This window comes from Scylla paramamosain, chromosome 3 (assembly GCF_035594125.1).
Source record: "Scylla paramamosain isolate STU-SP2022 chromosome 3, ASM3559412v1, whole genome shotgun sequence".
In the NCBI taxonomy this organism is placed as follows: domain Eukaryota; kingdom Metazoa; phylum Arthropoda; class Malacostraca; order Decapoda; family Portunidae; genus Scylla; species Scylla paramamosain.
The window spans coordinates 39729603-39753165 of NC_087153.1; the positions used below are offsets into that span (position 1 = coordinate 39729603).

Here is a 23563-nt window from a genome sequence, read left to right on the forward strand (position 1 = left end):
GTTAAGAGGTGTGTGTGTGTGTGTGTGTGTAGATGCATCAATGTATCTTGTAGAGGTAAAGTTAAGTCATCAAGAATATAATTTGAATATCAAAACTTTCTTTGCATTTGTCATCTTTCTGCTTTCCATTCATACTGTTCTTTCTCTCTCTCTCTCTCTCTTTTCCATGAAGCTTTTGCACATAGTATTCCCAGTAATGTCTCAGTCTGAGGAGCAATGTTTAAGTATACTTCTTGGATTTGTTGTCTTTCTGCCTTCCATTCATACTGTTCTTCTCTATCTCCCTCCTTCACTTCTCACTCAAGTAGGGTAATGCAGTTCAAGAGTAGAATAACTAAAGCATTATGTAATAATAAAATAACAATAAAATCCAAAGCAAGTAACAAAAGCAGCTGAAATTTCAAGCCTAATCTCCTGTACCTCACCTCTCATAGTCCCTGTGTCTGTGGCTCTCCTTGCGCTCCACCTCTCGGGACCTGGAGGCAACAGGCGACCGGCGCTCACGCCTTGGCTCCACGTACTCCTCCAGGCGCTCTTTCTCGTACCTGCTGTGCTCGGGGAAGGGAGGGATAGGTGTCAGGTGTATGATGGCCAGGGAGGGAGAAGTGTAAGGTGTATGCTGGTCAAGGAGTAAAACTTGAGATATGACAGTGTATTTGTGGTGAGAGATTAGGTGAGAGAATGAAGCCTGGACATGTAAGCATCAAGCCACCTCTGCATCAACATGGGAAGGTGAAGACAGTCAACCATAAGGATAGCAATATAGGAGAGAGAGAGAGAGAGAGAGAGAGAGAGAGAGAGAGAGAGAGAGAGAGAGAGAGAGAGAGAGAGAGAGAGAGAGAGAGAGAGAGAGGGAGAGAGAGAGAGAGAGAGAGAGAGAGAGAGAGAGAGAGAGAGAGAGAGAGAGAGAGAGAGAGAGAGAGAGAGAGAGAGAGAGAGAGAGAGAGAGAGAGAGAGAGAGAGAGAGAGAGAGAGAGAGAGAGAGAGAGAGAGAGAGAGAGAGAGAGAGAGAGAGAGAGAGAGAGAAACTATTCCCACACCAGGCATCATTGGATCTTCTCAATGAACTGATCCTATATATTGCCTATCACAAGAGAAAATAAACTGATCATCACAACCACACAAATGAACACATCAGCAGACAAGGAAAGCACACCTGTACCGGTCCCTGCTCAGCTGTTCAGGGGACACGCGCCGCACCCTCTCATCCACCCTTGGGTCTCTGCTGCGGGAGGAGGAGCTGCCATGGCCTGCCAGGCTCGCCTCACGTCCATGACTCAAGGAACGCTCTGCCAGACCCAGGCGCTCTGCTCGGTACTCCAAGCGATCCCTCGGGGAGCCGGAACGCTTCCTACCTGTGGGGAATAAATTTTAATAACACAAGAACATAAGAAAATAAGGGAAGCTGCAAGAAGCTGCCAGGTCTACTCCCAAGAACATAAGAAAATAAGGGAAGCTGCAAGAAGCTGCCAGGTCTACATGTGGCAATCCCTGTATGGAACATGCCAATCTATTTCTATCCATAACCTTCATCTATAAATTTGTCTAATCTTCTTTTAAAGCTCCCTAATGACTAAGCACTAACAACCTGATTAATGAGTCTACTCCATTCATCTACCACTCTATTTGAGAAACATTTTCTTCACAACCTGATTAATGAGTCTACTCCATTCATCTACCACTCTATTTGAGAAACATTTTCTTCCTATCTTCTTTTTAAATCTAACTTCATTAAGCTTGAGTCCATTATTTCTTGACCTATCCTGATTTGAGAGGCACTCCTCATGTGTTGGCAGTTACCACAACACTTGGTCCCATTCACCCTGCATGTCATTCTCATTCCACAGTTGTTGATCTGGACAAGAAGCAAATGCACAACTTACTCTTGCTCCTCTTGGACCTTCCAGGGGAGAGCTTATGGGACTTGCGTGAGGACGGAGAAGGAGTGCGTTTGCGTCCAGGGGAGAGGACCTTCTTGGACAGAGTCTTGCGGCGTGTGGGCGAGTGGGTGCTCTTGTGGCTTCGAACTTTCTCATGGTCCTTCTTGCTGGGGTGACTCTTTTTGCTGGGCTTGCTGCTGCTACTGCTGTGCTTCCTCCTGCAAGACACGGGAAAGAAACATTGTGGGGAGTAAAAAGAGTGAGGGAATATCTGCTCTTCTCCCTCTAGAAACCAATCACTGCAATTACATAATTTTTGAGAATCAGAGTCTCTAGAACCTGCAAAGAGTGTACAGGATCACCAAAGAACTCCCTAGGAAGCAGCAACTTACGAAGAAGAGGATGACTTAGTTTTCTTCAGCTTTGATCGGTCGCTGCTTGAGGGAATGCGCTTGCTTGGGCGAGACTTCCTCTTGCTCTCCTTCTTGTAGCCTGTGCGGTGCGGTGAGGAGTCTGAGGAGGAGGAACTGGAGGAGGAAGAGGAGGAGGAGGTGGACGAAGATGAACTGTTACTAGAGGATGATGGGTTCCTCCTGTGGCTGTGCTGACCATGCATCTGTGGCAGAAATAAACAAAGCTAATTAAGAAGAGTCTCAATGTCTGGTACTCACTTCCATCATTTAATGTCCTGGAGATCCTAAGAGTCTCTCCCACTTTATGTAGTTATGGATGTCTGGCAATTACCACTATCTAATAGTAATCTCTCTACTGATGAAATAAAAACATGATGTGAAACTAATATAGTGAAGGTGATGCAGAGCAGACATAGAATATGGATGGAACATGTACAATGCCAGAAGAACACTTGAAGGCTGATGTATGGAGAGGTCACAGAAGTAAGACTGAGAGCAAGAGAAGGCTAAAAAAATGAGGGGAGCAGCTGAAGGAATGACCTGGCAATAACTGAGTCTTTGGGCTAGAAATGCACCAAGGTCAGGATTTAGGACAGTACTTAAAAAACACTACCTGGTGATCACCAGATTGGAATTAAGTAAATAAAAAAAGGGCAGGAATACTTTCTCTTCTCTGTTGGGGGCCAAGGAATTATGAGAGTGGTTTGAATGAGTACAAATGTGAAAGTTGTGTGCCTTGTCTTGACTATCATCTTTTTTGCAAGGGAGCAGCCTTGGCATATGTATGTGTATGTGAGTCAGAAGAACCCAGGAGATGATAAGTCAGCCCTCACCTTCTTATCCACTGAGGGAATGTGGTGGTGGGAGTCGCCCGCCATCTCTCTCATCAGCTCTTGAGTCAGCTGTTGTCTGCGGCGTTCCAAGGCAACCTCACTCTCTTCCTCTAGTTTCTGGGGGTCCCAACTCTCTGCTCCCTTACCACCCTTAGTGTCGTGCCTTGGCCCACTGACAGTCCTTGCAACACAGCCTGCAATGTGCCATGATGCATCAGTTGATTTGCCACATGTTCAAGCCAGGATACAAAAATGGCATGCTCCTCACAGTCTTCAAGTGGGTTGAGGAAGATTACAGTCATGGTCAGGAGTATAGTAACCTTCTGGACTCGCTTCCATGGTGTTCAGCCTTTTCCATTTGATCCTAAGTCTATCCCAGGCATATACTGCTATTTGAGAATCTATAATCTCTTTCTAAATCTATCCTTATCAGGTGGTAGTGTGTTTTCTTTCTTTTATCTCAGCAGTGACATTTCCCTATATCTAAGATCCTCAGGTGTAGTACAGTGGTCCATGAGACAAACCCTTTCCATGAGGGCCTATTAGGGCTAAGATGATGTGTGAATGAGTGTGTGGTGCTTTGTCTGGGTCATCCTATGTGAGACTGCTGACCTGGTATATAGAAAGTGACATTTACTAGAGAACTTGTTGGTGCATCATGCTCACCTTTGTGTGCGTGTGTGTCTTTCCCTCCGAGCCTTGCTTGGCGCACACCTTCACTCTGACTCACCTGCAATGCAACACAACAGGTTTTAGCTTTCACTCAAGCCAAAATAACATAGATCTTTAACAATATGTGTGACCAACACACATGGCTTGCTTATTCCTATATTTCAGTTTAGCTCTTTCACTGGCAAATAGAATTTTCTATAATCACCTACAAACTTTCTAAGCACAAATTCTATGCTACAGCCTCTTGAATAGTTTTGTTGCCTAGAAAAGATAAAATTAACCTCCTGTTCTCCTGTTTTTTTCCTCCTACAATCCATGCAGACCTTTCATAGTGCTCTGAATGCTAGTGAAGGACAATCATATCAGTTATGGGTCAAGCCTTTCCAAAAGTGGCCTGTTGGTCTGTAACAGCTGACCAATTTCATACATTTTGGATCAATATAAAATCCAGCTACAGTGTGCCTAGCTCCTCGCAGACAAAGCTGCACCGTGTTACATTAGAGAAGAAAGATTGAAAGTTGGAAACTAGTAAATAATCACAATCATAACATAAAATAAAGGGTAATTTCTATTCTAAGAGTAGATATGTATATATAATCAAAATGGGCCATTTTTGCTGTCATCACTACTGGGCAATATTCAAAAACACATACATAAGAAGCCAGCAAAAGGTTAAAGCACATGATGCCTGGTAGCATCTGCTTTGAGGGTCAGTTAGCAGGATCAATGGGAAAAAAAAAATAAATAAATAAATAAAAATAAATAAATAAATAAAAAAATAAATGGGAAAAAAAAAAAAAAAAAAAAAAAAAAAAAAAATATATATATATATATATATATATATATATATATATATATATATATATATATATATATATATATATATATATATATATATATATATATATATATATATATATATATATATATATAATTAAATAACTCTACACAGTATCTGCAGGGGAAACACTAAACAATCATGAAAAAGGAAAGAAAAGGAAAGAAAAAAAATCCTGAGTAACCCTGAGACTACACAAACACGAATGTAAAATTTTCATTCAGTTTCCAAACTGGTCTCTTTTTGATTTTCAGTCTTTTTCCTTTTCTGCACAAGTTGTCAATATATAAGCTTTAAAAAAAAAGAAAAAGACATTATAGAAAAAATAAATGAAAATGAAGTAAAAAAAAAAAAGTGAGTGACAGATGAGCGAGTATGTGCAAATATTTTACAGAAAGGTTTATAAAATCTTGAGTACAATGCACAGGTTCTTTGCTGGAATTTTTACATTACATCATACATCTTATTCCTTCTAGATTGTACTTGATCCTTGCGCAGCTATTATGAGAGAGAGAGAGAGAGAGAGAGAGAGAGAGAGAGAGAGAGAGAGAGAGAGAGAGAGAGAGAGAGAGAGAGAGAGAGAGAGAGAGAGAGAGAGAGAGAGAGAGAGAGAGAGAGAGAGAGAGAGAGCAAAAAAAATAAATACATCATGACTATAACTTTACTTCAGAGCACAAAGAAGCTTAATAAGTTGACAGACAACACATCAACACAGTGTGGTTGTTCATACTAAGCTAAACTAGTCTTTCTGATTGGAGCTCACAAAATAGTACAGCAGAGCAACTCATTCTGAATTCATTATCTGGAAAGGAGAGAAGGACATCATGATGACCATCAGAGGCTACAAAGAGATAGGACGTGATTAAAAATGAAATTATATTCAAAACAATAACATATGGATATTAATTTTGGCAGAGTTGCATGAAAGGAAGAGATTGTTGGCAAATGAGAAATCAAACTATATGGAAACAATCCCATACTAATTTTGGCAGGACTGCATGAAAGAAGAAATAATTGGCAAATGAAAAATCAAACTATACTGAAACATTAACATATTGATATCAATTTTGGCATAACTGCATAGAAGGAAAGACCACAGTTGTGAAAGCCAAGACTCTCCCTACCTGACAGTTACAACCAGGTCTGGGTACAAGAGCACTAATACCTCACAGTACTGCACAGAAAGAGGGTATAAACATAAGAACATCAGGGAAGCTGCAAGAAGCTAGAAGGCCTACACATGGCAGTCCCTGTAAATGCTGAAATGCAAGCTTCAGTAATCATGCAGTTGCCGCCACATGAAGGCTAGACTGCTGAATGCCATGCACAAACAACCTTATCTAGTATTCACCTATGAAGTTGTTTATAGTAATTCAAGCATAAAGAGAAAAATGTTTAAAAAAATAACCAGCAATTCACATGAACATAAAGGTACTACATTCTAAAAACCACCTTTATTTTTCACATCTATCATTCTATATGTCAAACTGGCAATCGCACACAGGGTGTCCCAGACACGGCATAATACATTCACACTCTTAGCCCTGTCGGCCCCCACCAGAAAGTTTTTTTTTTTTTTCATGTAAATCTCCATACACCTAACAGCATGACACTGACTTATGGTAACACATGGACAGGCAGGGAATGGCATGCATGTACAGAGCTTCCCTAAGTATGCTGACTTTGTCATGCTTAACTGAGACTTCATGTGGAGAAATAAGACTGTATTCAACTAAATGAGCAACTTTTGCCTCTTAGTGAATAACTTGTGGAAAAAAACAAAAAACAAAAAACAAAAAAAAACAAAAAAAAACAAAAAAAAAAAAACAATGGTGTTCATCAGGTCCAGCCATCCAGGCACCTCAAACAGCCATGACTGCTGGTGGCCATGTGGTGGTCTTGCAACACATGAAGGGTTAAAGGAATCAAACTGTAGACTGCTTGCCGGTCATCACTGTGCTGGTCAAGGATCATGTAATCATTGGTGACGAGTTACTGCGCTGTTCACTGTAGTTGTTCATCATTCAACACTATTCATTGCATTTGTTCATGACTCCATTAATGCAGACTTGGCACCCACACAATATACAGCTGGTCCAGGTATAATCATCATCTTGCCTAACATCTTTGTTTTCCCGTATGGGGTTGGACAGCCTATGAATGTCTTCCTTCACACAGTTACCCCAAGCAGCATTGTCATATCTGATAAAGCATTCCTCAGGATTCTGTCACATAACATGTCCAGCTTGGTATCCACAGGGCAAGCACTCAGTCAACCCACCCACATATCTGATTGCCATAGTGGTTAAGTCCTTTTCTGTTCCCGATATCATCTTTATGATGTACCTCTTATTTACGTACAAGTTCCTTCTTTCCTACACCAAATATCTGTTGTCAAATTTAGGTCTCAGGTTTGTATTCTTGAATGCTTTGAGCTCATTAGAATGATTTTAAAATGGCCACAGAGATTAGCTGGTTCTCTTGAGTGTCTTTTCATAGTGATGGTGCAGAATCCTTCTCTAACTATCACTAGAATCATGGAAACATTCTTGAAAACAACAATAACTTTCACTATTCACACACTGATGATGTAAAACCCTTAAACTATCCCTAGAACCATTTGAGAATGTAATTCTCAGACGACCAATCAAGCAATGAGTTATCTAGCTTCTCCACACACATAAGACTGGCACTACTGCATATATCACAAGCTAACATAAGGACTTGTAAGAATGAAATGACTTGCAGAGGAAGGCAAGCAACAGAAAAAGCAATGGCAATCAGCTGATCACTCTGCTGCTCTCAACACCCTTACAATTTGTGGAGTACATGGCCTGGCCAAGCCCAAGCCCTGTATTTTGAAACACAAAAAGATGATTAGTCAGGTTCTCACTGATGTACTAGAATCCTTGTTAAACAATCACTAGAATCATGAAAACATTTGAACACTCCCAAACCTTCCACTCTGGCCCAGTGTGAGTGAAAGATCCTTATTGAACAATCACTCAAATCATGAAAACACCTTTGAAAACCAAGATAATTCCCACAAGACTATTCAAAGTAGTTGAGGTAAGACACTGAAGTGTTTACATGGTCCCAGGCTCAGTGCAGCTCTCTGGGGACCGGGGAAGGAGGAGGAATGATTGCTACTATTGTTGGCGTGACGTATAAGCAGGATATGGCAAGGCATGCATGGGAGGCTAAATGAGAGCTTGGATCAATGTTTGCATATATATATATATATATATATATATATATATATATATATATATATATATATATATATATATATATATATATATATATATATATATATATATATATATATATATATAGGGTGCATGGACACCAGGGCGCAGTATTGGTGCTTGTTGTGCTGCTTTGAACACCTCCCCACCTGTCCCACCACCTGTCTAAGTGCTGGCTGCTGCTGCTGCTGCTGTTGTTGCTGCTGCTGCTGCTGCAGCTGCTGCTGCTGCTGCTGCTGCTGCTGTGGCTGTTGATGATGATGATGGTGGTGTTGGTGGTGGTGGTGGTGGTGGTGATGGTGACGATGCTGCTGCTGTTCTTGTTGCTGTTGCTGCTGCTGCTGCTGCTGCTGCTGCTGCTGTTGTTGTTGTTGTTGTTGTAGTTGTTGCTGTTGTTGTTGCTCCTGTTGATGTTCCTGCTGTTGGTCTTTGGAAGAAATCTGATTTTCTGTCTTCTTTAGGTGGCTTCTTTTCATCAAGAGCAGCATTGGGGAAAAGTTTATCATTACTCACCCTAATAGACACAAGAGTCTGGACTGTGACTGATGCCTTTTGCAGTGCACAGTTCTCCCTTCCTCACACACACACACACACACACACACACACACACACACACACACACACACACACACACACACACACATGAAGAGCCAGGAAGAAAGACAGGACAGGAGGAAAGGAAGGGAACATTACTGACCAATAATCAGCTTCACCTCCCCATCTACTGGCTTTTGTGTCAAGAAAATGTAAATTTTTGCCAGCGAGTCAGGTGGTGTTCCTATGCATAATGAATGTTTAGTGAGTCTGCTTCCAAATTCTGCAGTATAACATATGCTTCAGAGGCAACTATGCTAGCTCAGCCACTTACGACATAAAGAGGTGAATGTTCCAGTGTATGGTACTACAAATGTACTCTTTGTCATCTTGTTCTCACTCCAACAGCACACAACTCTGGTGTTGTGGTGCCTATGACATGAACACTAATCTCATATTTACCACTAGTAGAAGGATGCTGCATCACACAACGGCAATAAGTAACCTAACATCATCAAAGCCTTTATATCAATAGTAAGGTTGTAGTCTCTCTACTAAAAGGACTGATATTATTGAAATGCAGGTGAATCATGATTTATAAATGCATTAAATTTAATGAAAATTTTTAGAAAATCTGAAAAATATAAATGTAACCAATCATAAATGCCTGTCTCCATTTAGTTAATTTTTCAGAAATTCTGAGGTAGTTTTTTTTAAAGTCTTCATTCATAAATGCAAATTTTTAACACATATGCCACAACAAAAAGCAAAAAATCTTGTTTGTAAGTTCAAAAGTAAGTCAAAGATTCCCATATTGCAATTGGCCATCACCAAAAAATGAAGGCAGGAAGACACAGACAAGAGACTTCAGAGGACCACCAACTTACTTCTTCCCGTCTGCTGCCTTGGTCCTGTCTGCCTCAGTCTGGCTGACCTTGGCAAGGCGGTGAGAAAGGCTGGTCCGGGGCACCACAGAGTCTGTCTCAGCTTGGCTTGAGGCCCTGCGAGGGTCTACCAGTGGCATCATGCATCTAATACCTGTAACACAACATTTACTCTTTGGTAAGTTGCATTCTGTTATAGAAGAAAGGCAGCTTGTGTTAGGTTACTTCTCCAAAAATCCTGAAATCCTCTAAATTTTGAGGAAACGTGGGTAATGCATGTTGGATAAAGAGAGATTAAGTATCACAGTGGCTCAGTTCACCAGAATGATAAAGGCTATAGCTGGTTTGATACAAGAAATCTGCACTTGCAGGTCACCACAGGCACCACTCCTTAGTCCAGAGGCTCGCAGAGCACAGAGTCACTCAGCTGTCCACACACTCGCAGAACACATAAGAACATAAGAACATAAATAAGGGAAGCTGCAAGAAGTGACCAGGCTTACACGTAGCAGTCCCTGTATGAAATATACCTACCTATTTCCATCTATTATCCCCATCCATAAACCTGCCCAATCTTCTCTTAAAGCTCGCTAATGTCTTAGCATTAACAAAAAAAACACATAGTCACTGGGCTGTCCACACACTCACAGAGCACAGTCACTTGGCCTCCACACGGAATACACAAGGCTAGATGTGGGCACAAGCCTCACACCACTACGTCTTATCACAGCCGCTCAGGGGGAAAAAGAACCAGGCACTCCAACACACACGAGGGGAACACGGGTGAGAAGGGCATGGAATAAAACATTGACATCAAAGCTGGGTAGAACTCAACACAGCATAAGACTGTCATGTCCCTCCACAACCGCCACCGCATCAAATAAGGTTTTGAGGTTACTACGAATGATCAATGTTACTCAACCACCACCACTTCTCACGAACACTCCACAAGCACCAGCACCACTCCTTCACTACATCAAATAGTCCTTGAGTAACATTAGATTTACTTTAGAAATGACTAAGGATGACCAGTCCCTCCATCACCACCACCGGCAGGAGGGAGGGAAGTGAGGTACCCTTGCCCCTGCCATGCCCTGTCCTGACGAGGATACCTTATTGCCTTGCTGCCTCACCTAACAGAGGAAGGCTCGTGGTAAAGCCATCCTGACGCCCCGTGCTGGGTGTGCTTGTCTATTGTCTGCCTGTTTGCTGCCTGTGTCTGCCTCTCACCGCTACCACAACACTCTTCCTCTTCTTGTGGTCGCTTGTGCTCCGACAGCTCCGTTTCTTCTAATGGCCGTGCGTGTGTGCGTGTGTGTGTGTAGATTGCCACCCTAACGGTGACGTGGGTCTTTATGTCTGGCCCACAGCTATAATACTATCTTAGCGGTTGCAGTAGGGATACCTTGGACTACGTTTTGATGGGAGTCTGGCCGGTTATGGCAGTAGTAATAATAGTGCCAGATTGGCCTTTATAGACCTCCCTCCCCCCCCAAAAAAAAAAAAAAAAAAAAAAAAATGGCTTTTCAAGCATTTGGCCTAAGGATATTTAGTTTGGCCTGAATTACAAAATCATTTTTTTGGCTTTATATTGAATATGTGGCTTAAATATATTCCATTTAGCCACAATAAACTTATTTGGTATAGTAAGCTCATTTGCCGCCTCTTAAGAAAAATTTATTTATTTATTTATTTATTTATTTAAAGTTGTCGAGTGCGCGTATGTTTTTCCTTTATTTTCTTTTGTTACTATGATAAAAAATGCAACTTGTCCCATTTTTCTTATTACTATTGAATATCAATAGGGGAAAACTGGACAAATCATCTGTGTTGATGTTGATGGCGCGCGGGTCCACGGCTGAAACCCAATGGTGCCGCCCTTTGGCGACGCGCTACGGTGCCACCCTTTGGCAACGCCCTACGGTGCCAGCCTTTGGTAAAGTCCTACGGTGACATCCTTTGGCAACGTCCTACGGTGCTGCCCTTTGGTGATGCTCTTTGGTGACGACATACGGTGCAGCCCCACATTGCTACGCAACGGTGCTACCCTGCGGTGCCGCCCTTTAGTGACGCACTACGGTGCCGCCATGCAGTGCTACTGTACGGTTTCGTCCTTTGTTGCCGATCTACGGTGCCGTCCTTTGGTGATTCCCTACGGTGCCGCTCTCCTATGCCGCCTTTTGGTAAAGCCCTACGGTGCGGCCCTACGATGCCGCCCTTTGGTGACACCCAACAGTGCCTCCCTACGGTGCCGTCCTACGGTGCCGCCCTTTGGTGACGCCCTATGTTGCAGCCCTACATTGCTACCCTCTGGTGCCGCCCATTGGTGACTCCTTACGGTACCACCCTACGTTGCTTCCCTACGGTGCCAGCCTTTGGTGACACCCTACGGTGTTGCCCTTTAGTGACGCCCTACGGTTCCGCCCTGTGGTTCTGTCTTTTGGTGCCGCCTTTTGATGACGCCCTACGGTGCAGCCCTACAGTGCCGCCCTACAGTGCTGCGCTATGGTGCCGCCCTTTGATGCTATCCTTTGGTGCCGTCTTTTGGTGACCCCCTACGGTCTTTCATTGCTACGCTACGGTGCCGCCCTTTGGTGACGCCCTACGGCAGACCACTGCCTAGGATAGCCAGGTGTCTGGCAATGTTTAGCGAGTCAACAAAACAGTGTCAAACCCTCCGCCACACTCGGGACACCGCCACCCAATGGGAAAAGAATCCAACTGGAAGGGCCCGCCATGCCCCGCCGTGAGGGAGAGGCTTGTGTCTGACGTTCGAGAATAGAGTATAGTAGTAGTAGTAGTAGTAGTAGTAGTAGTAGTGATAATAATAATTAGTTCATTTAGACTGAACATCACAAGAACTGAAAACTGAGCCGAGAACACCTCCATAAAAACAAGTCCATGCAACCGGAAGGGCGAAAGACCTCCAGTTGCTTCCTCCAAGTGCAAAATCCTTGCTAAACCATACGGAGGATCATGGAAACATTCTTGAAAAGGTCATTTGCTTCCACTACAGCCTGTTAAAAGTACTTGAGAGAGAATGCTGTTTATATAAGACGTTTGATATATCGCTCTGTTAATGCGCAATGGAGGTTGAAGCGTGCACACACACACACACGCACACACACTTACACCACAACGATATTATGAGTCTCATATCGAGGGGCTTGGGAAGAATCTCATTTATTAGAAAACAATCAGAGCTCATCCCACACAATACAGTCTTACTCACGCACGGCACAGGAAAAGTTTACTCCCACTCAGGTACTCGAGGCATTAGGAAGATTATGAAAAGCTGCGAAGAAGTGGAGAGTCGGTACCTTCTAGTTTGCTGGTAGGCTGTCATTTGCCGGCAGGGAGGGAAGAGCGTAGAGCAGTGGGTGGCTAGCGCTTGGTGACAACGATGGCTAGGTGGACTGCGTGGTGACTGGCGAGCGTCAGCAGATCGTGCGCTGGTGGTGGAAAGGAGGCATAGTCCATTGACCACAGCACGCATCTCCACTTTTGAACATTCATTTAACCGGAGTGGATAGTGGATTTCAGAAATTAAGGTAAGGTACTGGTGCTCTCTCTCTCTCTCTCTCTCTCTCTCTCTCTCTCTCTCTCTCTCTCTTTCTCTCTCTCTGATCTATGTTATCTTTGTCCCTCTGATCTCGTAGCCAGTCGGTCTGAGAACAACCTGGTTCTGAACTAAATAGCTTTGATACGAGCAGAGATGCTCCTGCAATCAGAGTACTGAGTCTTCAAAGGCGCTGTTACCACGCGCTGTCTCAATGAACAACATGCATCTCATATTCAAGTGCCGCCTGGGCCTTAACTTCCACTGACTGGAGGAGCATCTGAAAATAGTCAGCTTAATCTTTCGTATATAATTCCCTTTGTGCTCAGTGGAGTGGTATTAACAATTATACTACTACTACTACTACTACTACCGGCGCGTGTTTGCAGGGTGGTGGACACAACGATGGCGGAGGCACAGTGTCCTGAATCCTGCGGGGCGGAGGAGGAGTGAGTCCATTGCTATTCTTCTTGGTGATGGGGTTGATGAGTGATGGTAGTGGTGTTGGTGGTGACGAAGAAGTGATGAGACAGTGATGGGCGATAGTGGTGATGGATTATTGGATGGCTGTGGTTGTTGGTTGAGGTGCGGTGAGTTGTATGAGTGAGTGTGTGGGTGAGTGAGTAAGATACTGGCGGGCCTGAGTTGCGGGTCTTCACCGTAGCCTGCGCAGTAACACTAACAAAGATAATGCAAGAAACCTGTCGTTTTAACATCGGTGGTGGTGGTGGTGGTCACGGGCAGGTCGGCGGGGCGGAAGGCGGAGCCCAAAGCGGCGCCGCCCTCGAGGAGCAACACAGACTTGATCTACTCCGTGGAAGACGTGCCGCCATGGTACCTGTCCCTGCTGTTCGGCTTCCAGGTGTGTGTATGTGTGTGTGTGTGTGTGTGTGTGTGTGTGTGTGTGTGTGTGTGTTACTACCACAACAGCAACATCTACTACTACTACTACTACTACTACTACTACTATTACTACTACTACTACTACTACTACTACTACTACTACTGTTAGTCATTGTTGTTGTTGCTGGTGCTTCAACAACAACGACAACAACAACAGCAACAACAACAACAACAACAACAACAACAACAACAACAACAACAACAACAACAACAACAACTTCTACTACTGCTATTGCTACTACGCATACTCTATTCCAAATCCAATTCAACATAAGCCCCTCTTAGTGGAAAACGTGTCTTCCCATACACGAGTTAAGGTATTGAGGGACGGAGTGCTATTCTACTGCTACTACTACTACTACTACTATTACTACTACTACTACTACTACTACTACTACTACTACTACTACTACTACTACTACTACTACTACTACTACTACTACTCTCTCTCTCTCTCTCTCTCTCTCTCTCTCTCTCTCTCTCTCTCTCTCTCTCTCTCTCTCTCTCTCTCTCTCTCTCTCTCTCAGATGCTACCCTCTTGTAAGGAGCCCTGGGGTCATAGAGATGGATTAGTGGGTAAGCTGAAACCTTACATGCAGCACACGCCTCGTCTCCTCTCCCCGTGCCCTGCCAGTGAAGAATGGGAATGCATCAGTGTGCTGCGAATTTGCTCGTATCTGTTGAATGGCAGGCGAGAACGTGTGTGTAATTATGAACATGTATGTGAATGGTGTAAAATGCGTTTAATATAATTTCAAAAATGAAACTGAAGAAAGTTAATTGTAAAATAGGCATCAAGAAGTATAGTTTTCCTCATAGAAGTGTGAACAAATGGAATGAACTCAGTGAAGACATTATCAATGCCGTAACTGTCCATGCTTTAAAGACCAAACTGGATAGATATGGAGACAGGATATTATGAGATTACTCCCCTCTCGTAAACCACAACTAAGTAAATACAACTAGTTAAATACACACACACACACATACACACACACACACACACACACACACACACACACGGACGGACGGACGCACAGCTTTGATATTTACTGCACCGCGTCCTCCCCTGCCATACAAGAAAAATAATAATCCTCTCAAGTCACTATTTTTTTTTTTTTTCACTGACACGTTCGGTTACTGTCCTCCCCGAGCAAGCTGAAGTGTGTGTGTGTGTGTGTGTGTGTGTGTGTGTGTGTGTGTGTGTAATCTCAGCGTGACCCATTAATTTTAAGCCCCTTCTGAGGGTAGTAGGTGTTAGTCACAAGTGAGAAGGATCATGATAAATCACACACACACACACACACACACACACACACACACACACACACACACACACGAGTCAGAATGATGTGGCAAACGTATATAATCTCATGGAAAAAAAATGTAGGACTGTATGAATTATCTTTTATGTATATATATTTTTTCTTTTAATGTTTTACCGTCTTTCCATTCATCATTGCTCCTTCCTTCTTCCTCCTTCACTCTCTAACTGTTAATGGAAGTACAACACTGCTGTGCAAAATCTGTTTAACCAGAGACAAATTGACTTTAACTAATTGATCTTTCATTCATTTTGTTGTCAATGTTGATGGTCTTTCGAAAATATACATTAAATTTTCACCAGACTTTATTATCAAGCTTGAGAAACAGTCACAGTGGTCAGGTTTTTTTTTCTTTTATGTAAGAAGGGCACTAACGTAGGGAAACAAAGGGAGGAAAAAGGTCCACTGAGACGCCACTCCCTAAAGAAAAAAGCCAGAGTGATTATCCAAAATTGAAGGTTAAGTTAAGTGTTTTGAAATCGCTGAATGAGTCAGTTCATCAGTCAGTCAATAAATTATTCTCTTCCTCCTCATAGCCCGGTGATGAAGTTCCCGATTTACAGATGGCATTAGAAAACAAGAGCGTAAGGGAAAGTGCAAGATGCTGTCAATCACACAAGTGGCAGTCTCTGAGTAAAATGAACACTGTTAAACACACCCATCACCTCTATGTATTAATGTATCAATTTTTTTTTTCATTAGAATAATAAAACAGTTCTGATAACAAACAATTGCACGAAAAATACAAGCTTAAAAAGAGGGAAAACCAATAAAAATAATAGATAAACCAATAAAACTATTTTTAGGTTAGAATGCACTTGCCAAATTAGGTAATGAATCATTGTTTCAAATGCTTCAAGCCGTCATCGAATCTTCCTCCAAAGCTCCCCACTGACTCGCCTCTAACACCCGATACTTGCCGTGTGTTCGAATCCTCTTACTATCTTGATAATTTCTGAGAATTAACAGCATTACCTCACCATGGCGAGCGGTACCATATCCATCCCGATCCTGGTGGCGTCCTTCCTGTGCCTGGAGGAGGATGACCCGGCCCGCGGCGCCCTCGTCTGCACGGTCTTGGTTCACTCCGGCATTGTCACCCTCGTGCAGACAACCTTCGGCGTCAGGCAAGTATTAGTTAATTCCTTTCTCAGCGGCGCCTCACCATCTCTTGTCGCGGCGACTTAAGTTAATCAGTCAGATATCTTTCTTAATTGTCATCCTTTCTTCTCGTGTGTTTCTTTGTGCGTCTTTCTGTGTGTGTTGGTGTTTGTGTGCGTGGCTGCGTGAGGTGTCGACGAACCATATTCTGAAACGCTTCTGCGTCACACCCTCTCTACATTCAAAAGCCTCTAGTTGAGGTTACATTGGTTTTTAAGGATGTTTTTACAGTTTTAGTGATAAAATAACAAGGTTTCTACTTTGTTGAAATGAGAAACATTCTTGAGAATCCCGCTAATCATCTCTGTGGCATTTGGAAATAATCGTGGTGAGAGAGCGTTTCTGTATACAGGTCGTCATGTCTACCTGCTTTCTTCTGTTCATATCACCAAAAGTTTCCACTAAAGAGTGAGCGGGCACTGTCCGCTTTAGGTAAGAGGTTGGGATGTGTGGTGCGTGAAAGATCTCAGCCTAACCTATAGATTCGTCTACATGAAATATGAACCTTCACTGGGAGAGTATAACTGTTTATCACAAATATGGTACTGAGCTTACATAATACACAACTATACACACACACACACACACACACTGACACCCTCGTCCCCTTCCCTACCTTCCTTTCTTTCCGCCAGGCTCCCCGTTGTCCAGGGCACTGATTTCGCATACATTGTGCCAGTGATAACCCTGCTGACCACCGTGCACCCGCCCTGCGCCGCGCTGCCCCTCGCCAACATGACGCAGGAGGAGCGCCAGGAGGAATGGCTGGTCAGGATCCGGGACGTGCAGGGCGCCATTGCCACAGTCTCCGTGTTTCAGATCTCCCTCGGATTCACAGGTTATGAGGATCTGTGTTGCTTGTGGTGCGGTTCGGGGGATGGGAATACGTGTGTGTGTGTGTGTGTGTGTGTGTTGGTGTTTTATGTAAGGGGAGTTATAGTAAGGGCAACAAAAATTGCGGAGAAAAAAGCCCGCTGAAAGTGCAGATCCCTTAGGGCACCCCGAAAACATAGTTAAAAATTATTTGTAGAAGTGTCTTCAAATCCCCCTCTTGAAAGAGTACAAGTCATAGACAGGAGGAAATGCAGAAGCAAGAAGGAAGTTCCATAGTTTACCAGTTAAGGGAGTGAAAGACTGAGAAAACTGATTAACTCTTGCACTAGTGAGGTGGGCAGAATAAGGGTGAAAGAAGGTAGAAATTCTCGAGCAGCGAGGCCGCGGGAGATGTTGATGCATGCAATTAGCAAGGTCAGATTAGCAGTTAGCATGAAAGTAGCGATAGAAGATAGAAAGAGAGGCAACCTTGTGGCAGGAGAGAGGATCTGAAGACAGTCAGTATTGTCTACATTGCGATGGTACCTGTGTATGATGACGGAGGCGCTGCTGCAGGGCTGGTCGGGTTGCTGACACGCTGGATAACGCCCCTCGCTATCGTCCCAACGGTCACGCTCGTCGGCATCTCCTTCTTCGATGTTTGCGGGGACATGGTCGCCTCCCACTGGGGCGTCTCCATCATGTTAGTGTTATTGTTGTTATTGTCAGTAGTAGTAGTATGTATGTATGTATTCTTCTTCTTCTTATTTTTATTATCATTATTATCATTATTATTATTATTATTATTATTAGTAATAGTAGTAGTAGTAGTAGTAGTAGTAGTAGTAGTAGTAGTGGTAGAAATAGCAGTAGCAGTAGCATTCCGTGCGGTAACACTACTACAAGTGAGGTCAGTTGTCAGCTAAACATGGTTATCGAAAACATAACATAAGAAAAGAAAGGAGGCTGCAAGATCGCTGTTCTTTTCTTCTCCCTCAGGACAATAACGTTGATTATCATGTTCTCGTATTATTTGAGTAACATCGCCGTGCCGCTCACCAGTGGGCGGCGGGGGTGCCTCTCCCTCGCCACCGCAGGGACCAAGATGCTCAAGTGCTTCCCGGTGCGTGCCTCGAGTTCCTTTGTAGAGTCGTGTTCCCGAAGTGTCCTTGGCTTGTCTTCTTGAACGCTTCGATTCTTTGTCCCAGCTACTGGGAGACAATAATGTCAACTACAGTTGTAGTTGACATTATTGGGATTTTCAAGAGTACTCCGGTGATTTAATAAGCATTCTGCATCGTACGGAGGAAAAACTCTACTTAGCATCTCTGCGAGATTGAAAAACAGTCCTGATGAGAGATTAAAGCTTTCAAGAACACGGGTTTGATAAATATATTAATGTAATTCATGTGAATTCTCTTTAATATATTCCGATAAACATACAGCAGTAAGAGGACACAGTCCTTAGCCCTCCCCGTCCCTCCAAGCAGCGTCTCGCCCCTACAGGTGCTCCTGGCCTTGTTCCTCACCTGGGGCTTGTGTGGCATCCTCACGGCTTACGACGTGCTGCCCCCAGGCTCCGCCGCCCGCACGGACACAACGAGGGACCTGCTGCAGAGGACGCCGTGGTTCTATGTGCCTTACCCCGGTGAGCAGGCTGAGGAGAGAGGGAGAGGGAGAGCAAGGGTTCAAGGGGATGAACTAGGCCATTGACACCTGCGTGCTTGTGGTGCCCATTTGAACAGTCATCGTCTTCCAGGACAGTCTGACAGTTTCCTCCTCGTCTTCTTCCCCAGGGCAGTGGGGGTGGCCCACAGTGACCGCGGCGGGGGCGGTGAGCATGCTGGGAGCCTGTGTGGCCTCCATCATGGAGAGCATCGCGGACTACCATGCCTGCGCCAGGATCTCAGGTGGGTCCCTGCGCCGCTCCCTACGTGGCCCTAGTTTGTAATGACAGAGGGTCTTGTAATTGTCTTCAAGGGCCACAGGGGAGTGATCAATCCGGTTCCCACTGGTCGTTTTTTCCGAATGGTGATATAAAATTCTTGATTTGAAGTCTTTCAAGAAGGTTTCAAGATACTTATCCTCCAATTTGGATTATCTTTTTTTACTTTTCTTTATGGACCCTCTCCTCAGTGGGCCTTTTTTTTTTCATTCTTTTATTGCCCTGAGTCAGTGCTCCTCTTCAATAAAAAAAAAAAAAAAACTATCACTTGAATCGTAAAATCATGAATACGCGCTTGAAAACCTAAGCTTCCACTGGAGCGCGTTAAGAGCATCTGAGATAAGACGCCAGTGCTTTACAATGCGGTCCTTGGCGGGCTGAGTGATGAGGACCTGGCATGAAGGTCGTGGCGCTTAACTAATGCAGTGGTGCAGCAAACAACCTTATGGTCGAGTCGCGTACAATACCTTGAGAGGTCCCGTCATGGTCGAGTCACATACAATAATTTGAGCAGGACCATCATGGTCGACACAAGTACCTGGGTGTCAGCGTCGTGGTCGAGCCACGTACTTTGAGTCACCTACCTAGACCTGACCTTTGACCTCCCCTCAGTCATAATAAGTTTAATGTTTGTAATACTGTTCTGTTCTTCATTCCTGCTCGTGACTCCCTTGCTTTACGCACGCGGTGCTCACAAAGGAGAACACAATAGACTTATATAACATGACAAGACAAAACGTGAGGATACGAGTAGTGTATGTCTGTGATCGGCTGCATGTGTTGTGAGTTTATTATTATTACTCTCTGCTTTTGTTGTTCGTTAGTAAGTCTCTTATGTTCCCTCCTCCCCCCACTTCCTCCGCGGCAGCAGACATATTGCTCTTTGACTTTTGAACTTCAGTATATACAATATTCATTTAGTTAAATTGAGAACATAATGACATCAAAGAATAAGGGAAGCTGCAAGAAGCCATCATGCTTACACGTGGAAGTCCCTGCATGAAACCTACCTAGCTACTTCATTCCACCAACCACCACTGTCCATAAATTTGCCTAATCTTTTCAAGCTCCCTACCTCATTCCACCAATCATTTTTGTCCATAATTTTGTCCAGTCTTCTTTTTAAGCTCCGTATGACTCGGCAATAACAACCTGATAAATGAGTCTATTATATTCATATTCATTATATATTGAACACCTTATTTCTTTTTCCTGACTCAGATGATGATCTTGTTTGCCACATTTGCTATATCCCTTATGCCACTGAAAGAACTTTGTCAGATATCTTCTCAAGCAATCTATAAAGAAAGTGTAGAAACAGTATATCTTCTTGACGTTTAGTACCTTGGTAAATTTTTAACAAAGTTAAACATGAAACAGAATCTAACATCATCACCGTCATCTTCTTGAGTATCATCTATTTGCAGTTTTACTCGATTTATGCAATACAACGAAAACCAATGTAACATTTTTCCTCTTTTTTCTCTGGTTACTCCATCACCTCCTGCAGGTGCTCCCTCGCCTCCAATCAGCGCCATCAACCGCGGGGTGTTCATGGAGGGCCTGGGCTGCCTCCTGGCAGGGCTTCTCGGGACTGGCAGCGGTACCACCTCCTGCTCGCAAAACATTGGGGTCATCAGCATTACCAAGGTGTGTTTCATTCACCTACGGTCGTCTGCTGGTCAGCCAGTCAGCCGTTACCCTACGGAAAGAGCTCAGATCTCATAGTGACCGATCTTTGGGTAGGACTGAGACCACTCACACACTACAGGCCGGGACAGCGAGGTCACAACCCCTCGGGTTACATTCCGTACCTACTTGCTGCTAGGTAAACAGGGGCTACTCATTAAGAGGCTCGCCCATTTGCCTCGCCGCGGCCGGGATTCGAACAAGGGCCTTCTTGGTTGTGAGCCGAGCGTGCTAACCACTACACTACCACTACTGTGTATGTGTGTGTATTTGTGTGTGTTCAAGTCCCCGTGACCATATCAGGTTGAATGCCCGAATGCTGCGTTTCTTGCCCGATCAGCAATGTTAAGCAACGCTGGGTCAGGTTAGTGCATGGATGGATGACCGCCTGGAGACACCACGTTATTATTATTATTATTATTATTATTATTATTATTATTATTATTATTATTATTATCATTATTATTATTATTATTATTGTGTGTGTGAACATAATCTCCTATTGCCTCTCTTTATCCCTCCTTCCTCTCTCTCTTTCTCTCTCTCTCTCTCTCTCTCTCTCTCTCTCTCTCTCTCTCTCTCTCTCTTTCTCCCAGGTGGCCAGCCGTCGCGTGGTGCAGACCAGCGCCATCATTCTCATAGTCTCGGGCCTCATTGGTAAGTTCGGCGCCGCCCTCGTCACAATCCCGGAGCCCGTGATGGCGGGCGTCTTGGTCGTCATGTTTGCGATGATCACCTCCATCGGCCTCTCGCCCCTGCAGCAAGTCGACCTCTCCTCCTCCAGAAACCTCTTCATTCTGGGGTTCTCCATCTTCTTTGGTCTCCTCCTGCCTAAGGTATGTTGAGATTGGGACAGATAAACAGACAACAAAGGAAAAGAAAGGGTTCATAATGTTGCTGGTTGTTCATCTTCATATGCGCGTCAGTAGAGATGGCGGAGGTTGAAGCAATGCACGTGTGCCAAGTCAGCGGTGAGACCTTAATTGTGATTAGTGACTTGTGGGTGAGTCTGACCTAGCGGTCATGGTGCTAGGGAGCTGATGTAGTGACTGAGGCAAGGCGAAGACGATGCCTGACTGACGGCTGTGTGTTGGCGGCAGTGGTTGGCGCGGAACCCGGAGTCGCTGTTGGGGACGGGCTGGACGGCGGGGGATCAGGTGCTGAGGATGTTCCTGCAGACGCCCATGATGGTGGGCGGCGTGGTGGGCTGCGTCCTAGACAACACGATCCCGGGTGAGTGTGCCGGGCCGAAGGGAGGAGAGTGGAGAGAAAAGGTAGGAAATAATGGATGAAGGGAGGAGATAAGATGTTCTGTATCGTAGCACCAGCTGAAGGGAGTAGGAAATGGGAAGGAAGGAAGCTGAGTGGCGAGGAACAGTGTGGATTGGAACTTGGAAAAGGCAAGGGTCTTCCTCTCATTTACTTTCGTCCAAATGAGAATTCAATTTTTTGTTCAGCCCTTCTCGTTCTTGTGGTTGTCTCCACATCGTTTGCACATTTCAAACCCAGCGCCTCGTCTTCACGTGTGCCTTTGTTCTCTTAATATTCCTGTCCGTGTACAGAACGAACAGCAGAGGTGATGACACTCTGTTGGTTTATCTGTCTAGGCACGCCTGAGGAGCGAGGGCTGCGCAGCAAACTGCCGCCGAAGGAGGAGGAAGAGGAGAGGCTGCAGGTTCTTGGAGACGCTGCCGAGTGGTGCTACGACCTGCCGTGGATCACGCCCTGCATCAGGAAGTGGGTGATGAGTGGGTGGGCGGTGGGTGTGTCTCATACTCTGTTTGCCTCTCTCTGCCAACTCTTCCTCTTTTTCATTCTTCCATATAAGCAGGTCTGCAATCAAAACCTGAAGATCTGTGAACACCCCTTATGAAATGTAAATAGAACTAGTTTAGCTTGTTTAATAATGGAAGGATACTTTTTATCTTTCTCTTTTCTCAACAAGCACCGCTCATTTATGGAACAATACATTACACATATGCAATATGCGAATTTCAGTAAGTGTCTCTTTCTTTGTCTCATTTTTCTTTTTTTCTTTAAGTAAGGGATAAGTTGAGAAGCAAGTCAATCATTATGTATGCGATCGTTTCTTTTCCCAGTTTTACACAGTTGCCGTTTTCTTTGTCATGGCTTCAGGTTGTCATGGATGCGTTACCTCCCTGTGTCCCCGACCTACCTGCGGACGCCGAGACTCCCACAGCAAGTATAACGAAGAGTGAGCTTAACACACCAAGGAAACTCACTTCTGTGAAACACACACCTCTTGTTCTTGCCTTCACCTGTATTTCGTCTAGTGAAGTAATGCATTGGGGAATTCGTTAACTCAGGGCATGAATGAGAGGCTCCATTTTTTCGAACACGTGAACAGCACAGCTCGAGACTTCTGCTGTTGTACCGCCAAGTGTACTGGTGTGTTTCCTTCGTGCTCCAGGCTACGTTGCTGTTTGCGGTGATGGGGTCTCTGCTTCGTAAAGCAAGTCATGTGTAGCATCTCGTGGGCACGTGTATAATCCTTGACAAATTTCAGCTTCATTAACAAAGTGCAGATGTGGAGACAAAGGATAGTGATAATAGGGTGGAAGTCTAGTTGACCTGATGATTTTAGAGAGAGAGAGAGAGAGAGAGAGAGAGAGAGAGAGAGAGAGAGAGAGAGATCATCTCCGTGGCCTTTGGAAGGGGTTCTTATGAGAGACTAAGTGTTTCAGAATGCGGATCTGGTGTTACTCTACACTGTCTACAGCAAATGCGAGGCCACAAATGACAGCGTTGCAATGTGGGCCACTTCTACTCATGACAATTAATCTTCCTTAATGATAATAATGATAACAATAATAATAATAATAATAATAATAATAATAATAATAAT

The 23563-nt window shown here is 44.2% G+C and overlaps 2 protein-coding genes across 4 annotated transcripts; one reads left to right on the forward strand and one right to left on the reverse strand.

The window, feature by feature from the left end:
* Window positions 1–421: 421 nt before the first annotated feature.
* LOC135096786 (uncharacterized protein DDB_G0271670-like) lies at window positions 422–9442 on the reverse strand. Its single transcript, XM_063998545.1, has 10 exons — window positions 9353–9442; window positions 6760–6861; window positions 3841–3856; window positions 3127–3320; window positions 2957–2966; window positions 2730–2752; window positions 2273–2496; window positions 1884–2098; window positions 1157–1355; window positions 422–548 (listed from the first exon to the last, which is right to left on the reverse strand). Exons 1-10 carry the CDS (start codon window positions 9440–9442, stop codon window positions 422–424), a joined length of 1200 nt encoding a protein of 399 aa, XP_063854615.1.
* Window positions 9443–12629: 3187 nt separating this feature from the next.
* On the forward strand, window positions 12630–23323 carry LOC135095745 (solute carrier family 23 member 2-like). Of its 3 annotated transcripts, XM_063996826.1 has the most exons (14): window positions 12634–12853; window positions 13251–13310; window positions 13606–13723; window positions 16059–16216; window positions 16886–17088; window positions 17640–17766; window positions 18063–18186; window positions 18570–18711; window positions 18860–18973; window positions 20519–20658; window positions 21294–21533; window positions 21798–21930; window positions 22305–22434; window positions 22834–23323. In XM_063996826.1, exons 2-14 carry the CDS (start codon window positions 13267–13269, stop codon window positions 22904–22906), a joined length of 1746 nt encoding a protein of 581 aa, XP_063852896.1. In that variant the 5' UTR covers window positions 12634–12853; window positions 13251–13266; the 3' UTR covers window positions 22907–23323. The 3 variants fall into 3 exon arrangements, with proteins under 3 accessions (XP_063852910.1, XP_063852903.1, XP_063852896.1); XM_063996833.1 differs by lacking the exon at window positions 21798–21930 and having other exon boundaries at window positions 12632–12853; XM_063996840.1 differs by lacking the exons at window positions 21798–21930; window positions 22305–22434 and having other exon boundaries at window positions 12630–12853.
* The last annotated feature ends 240 nt before the right edge of the window (window positions 23324–23563 follow it).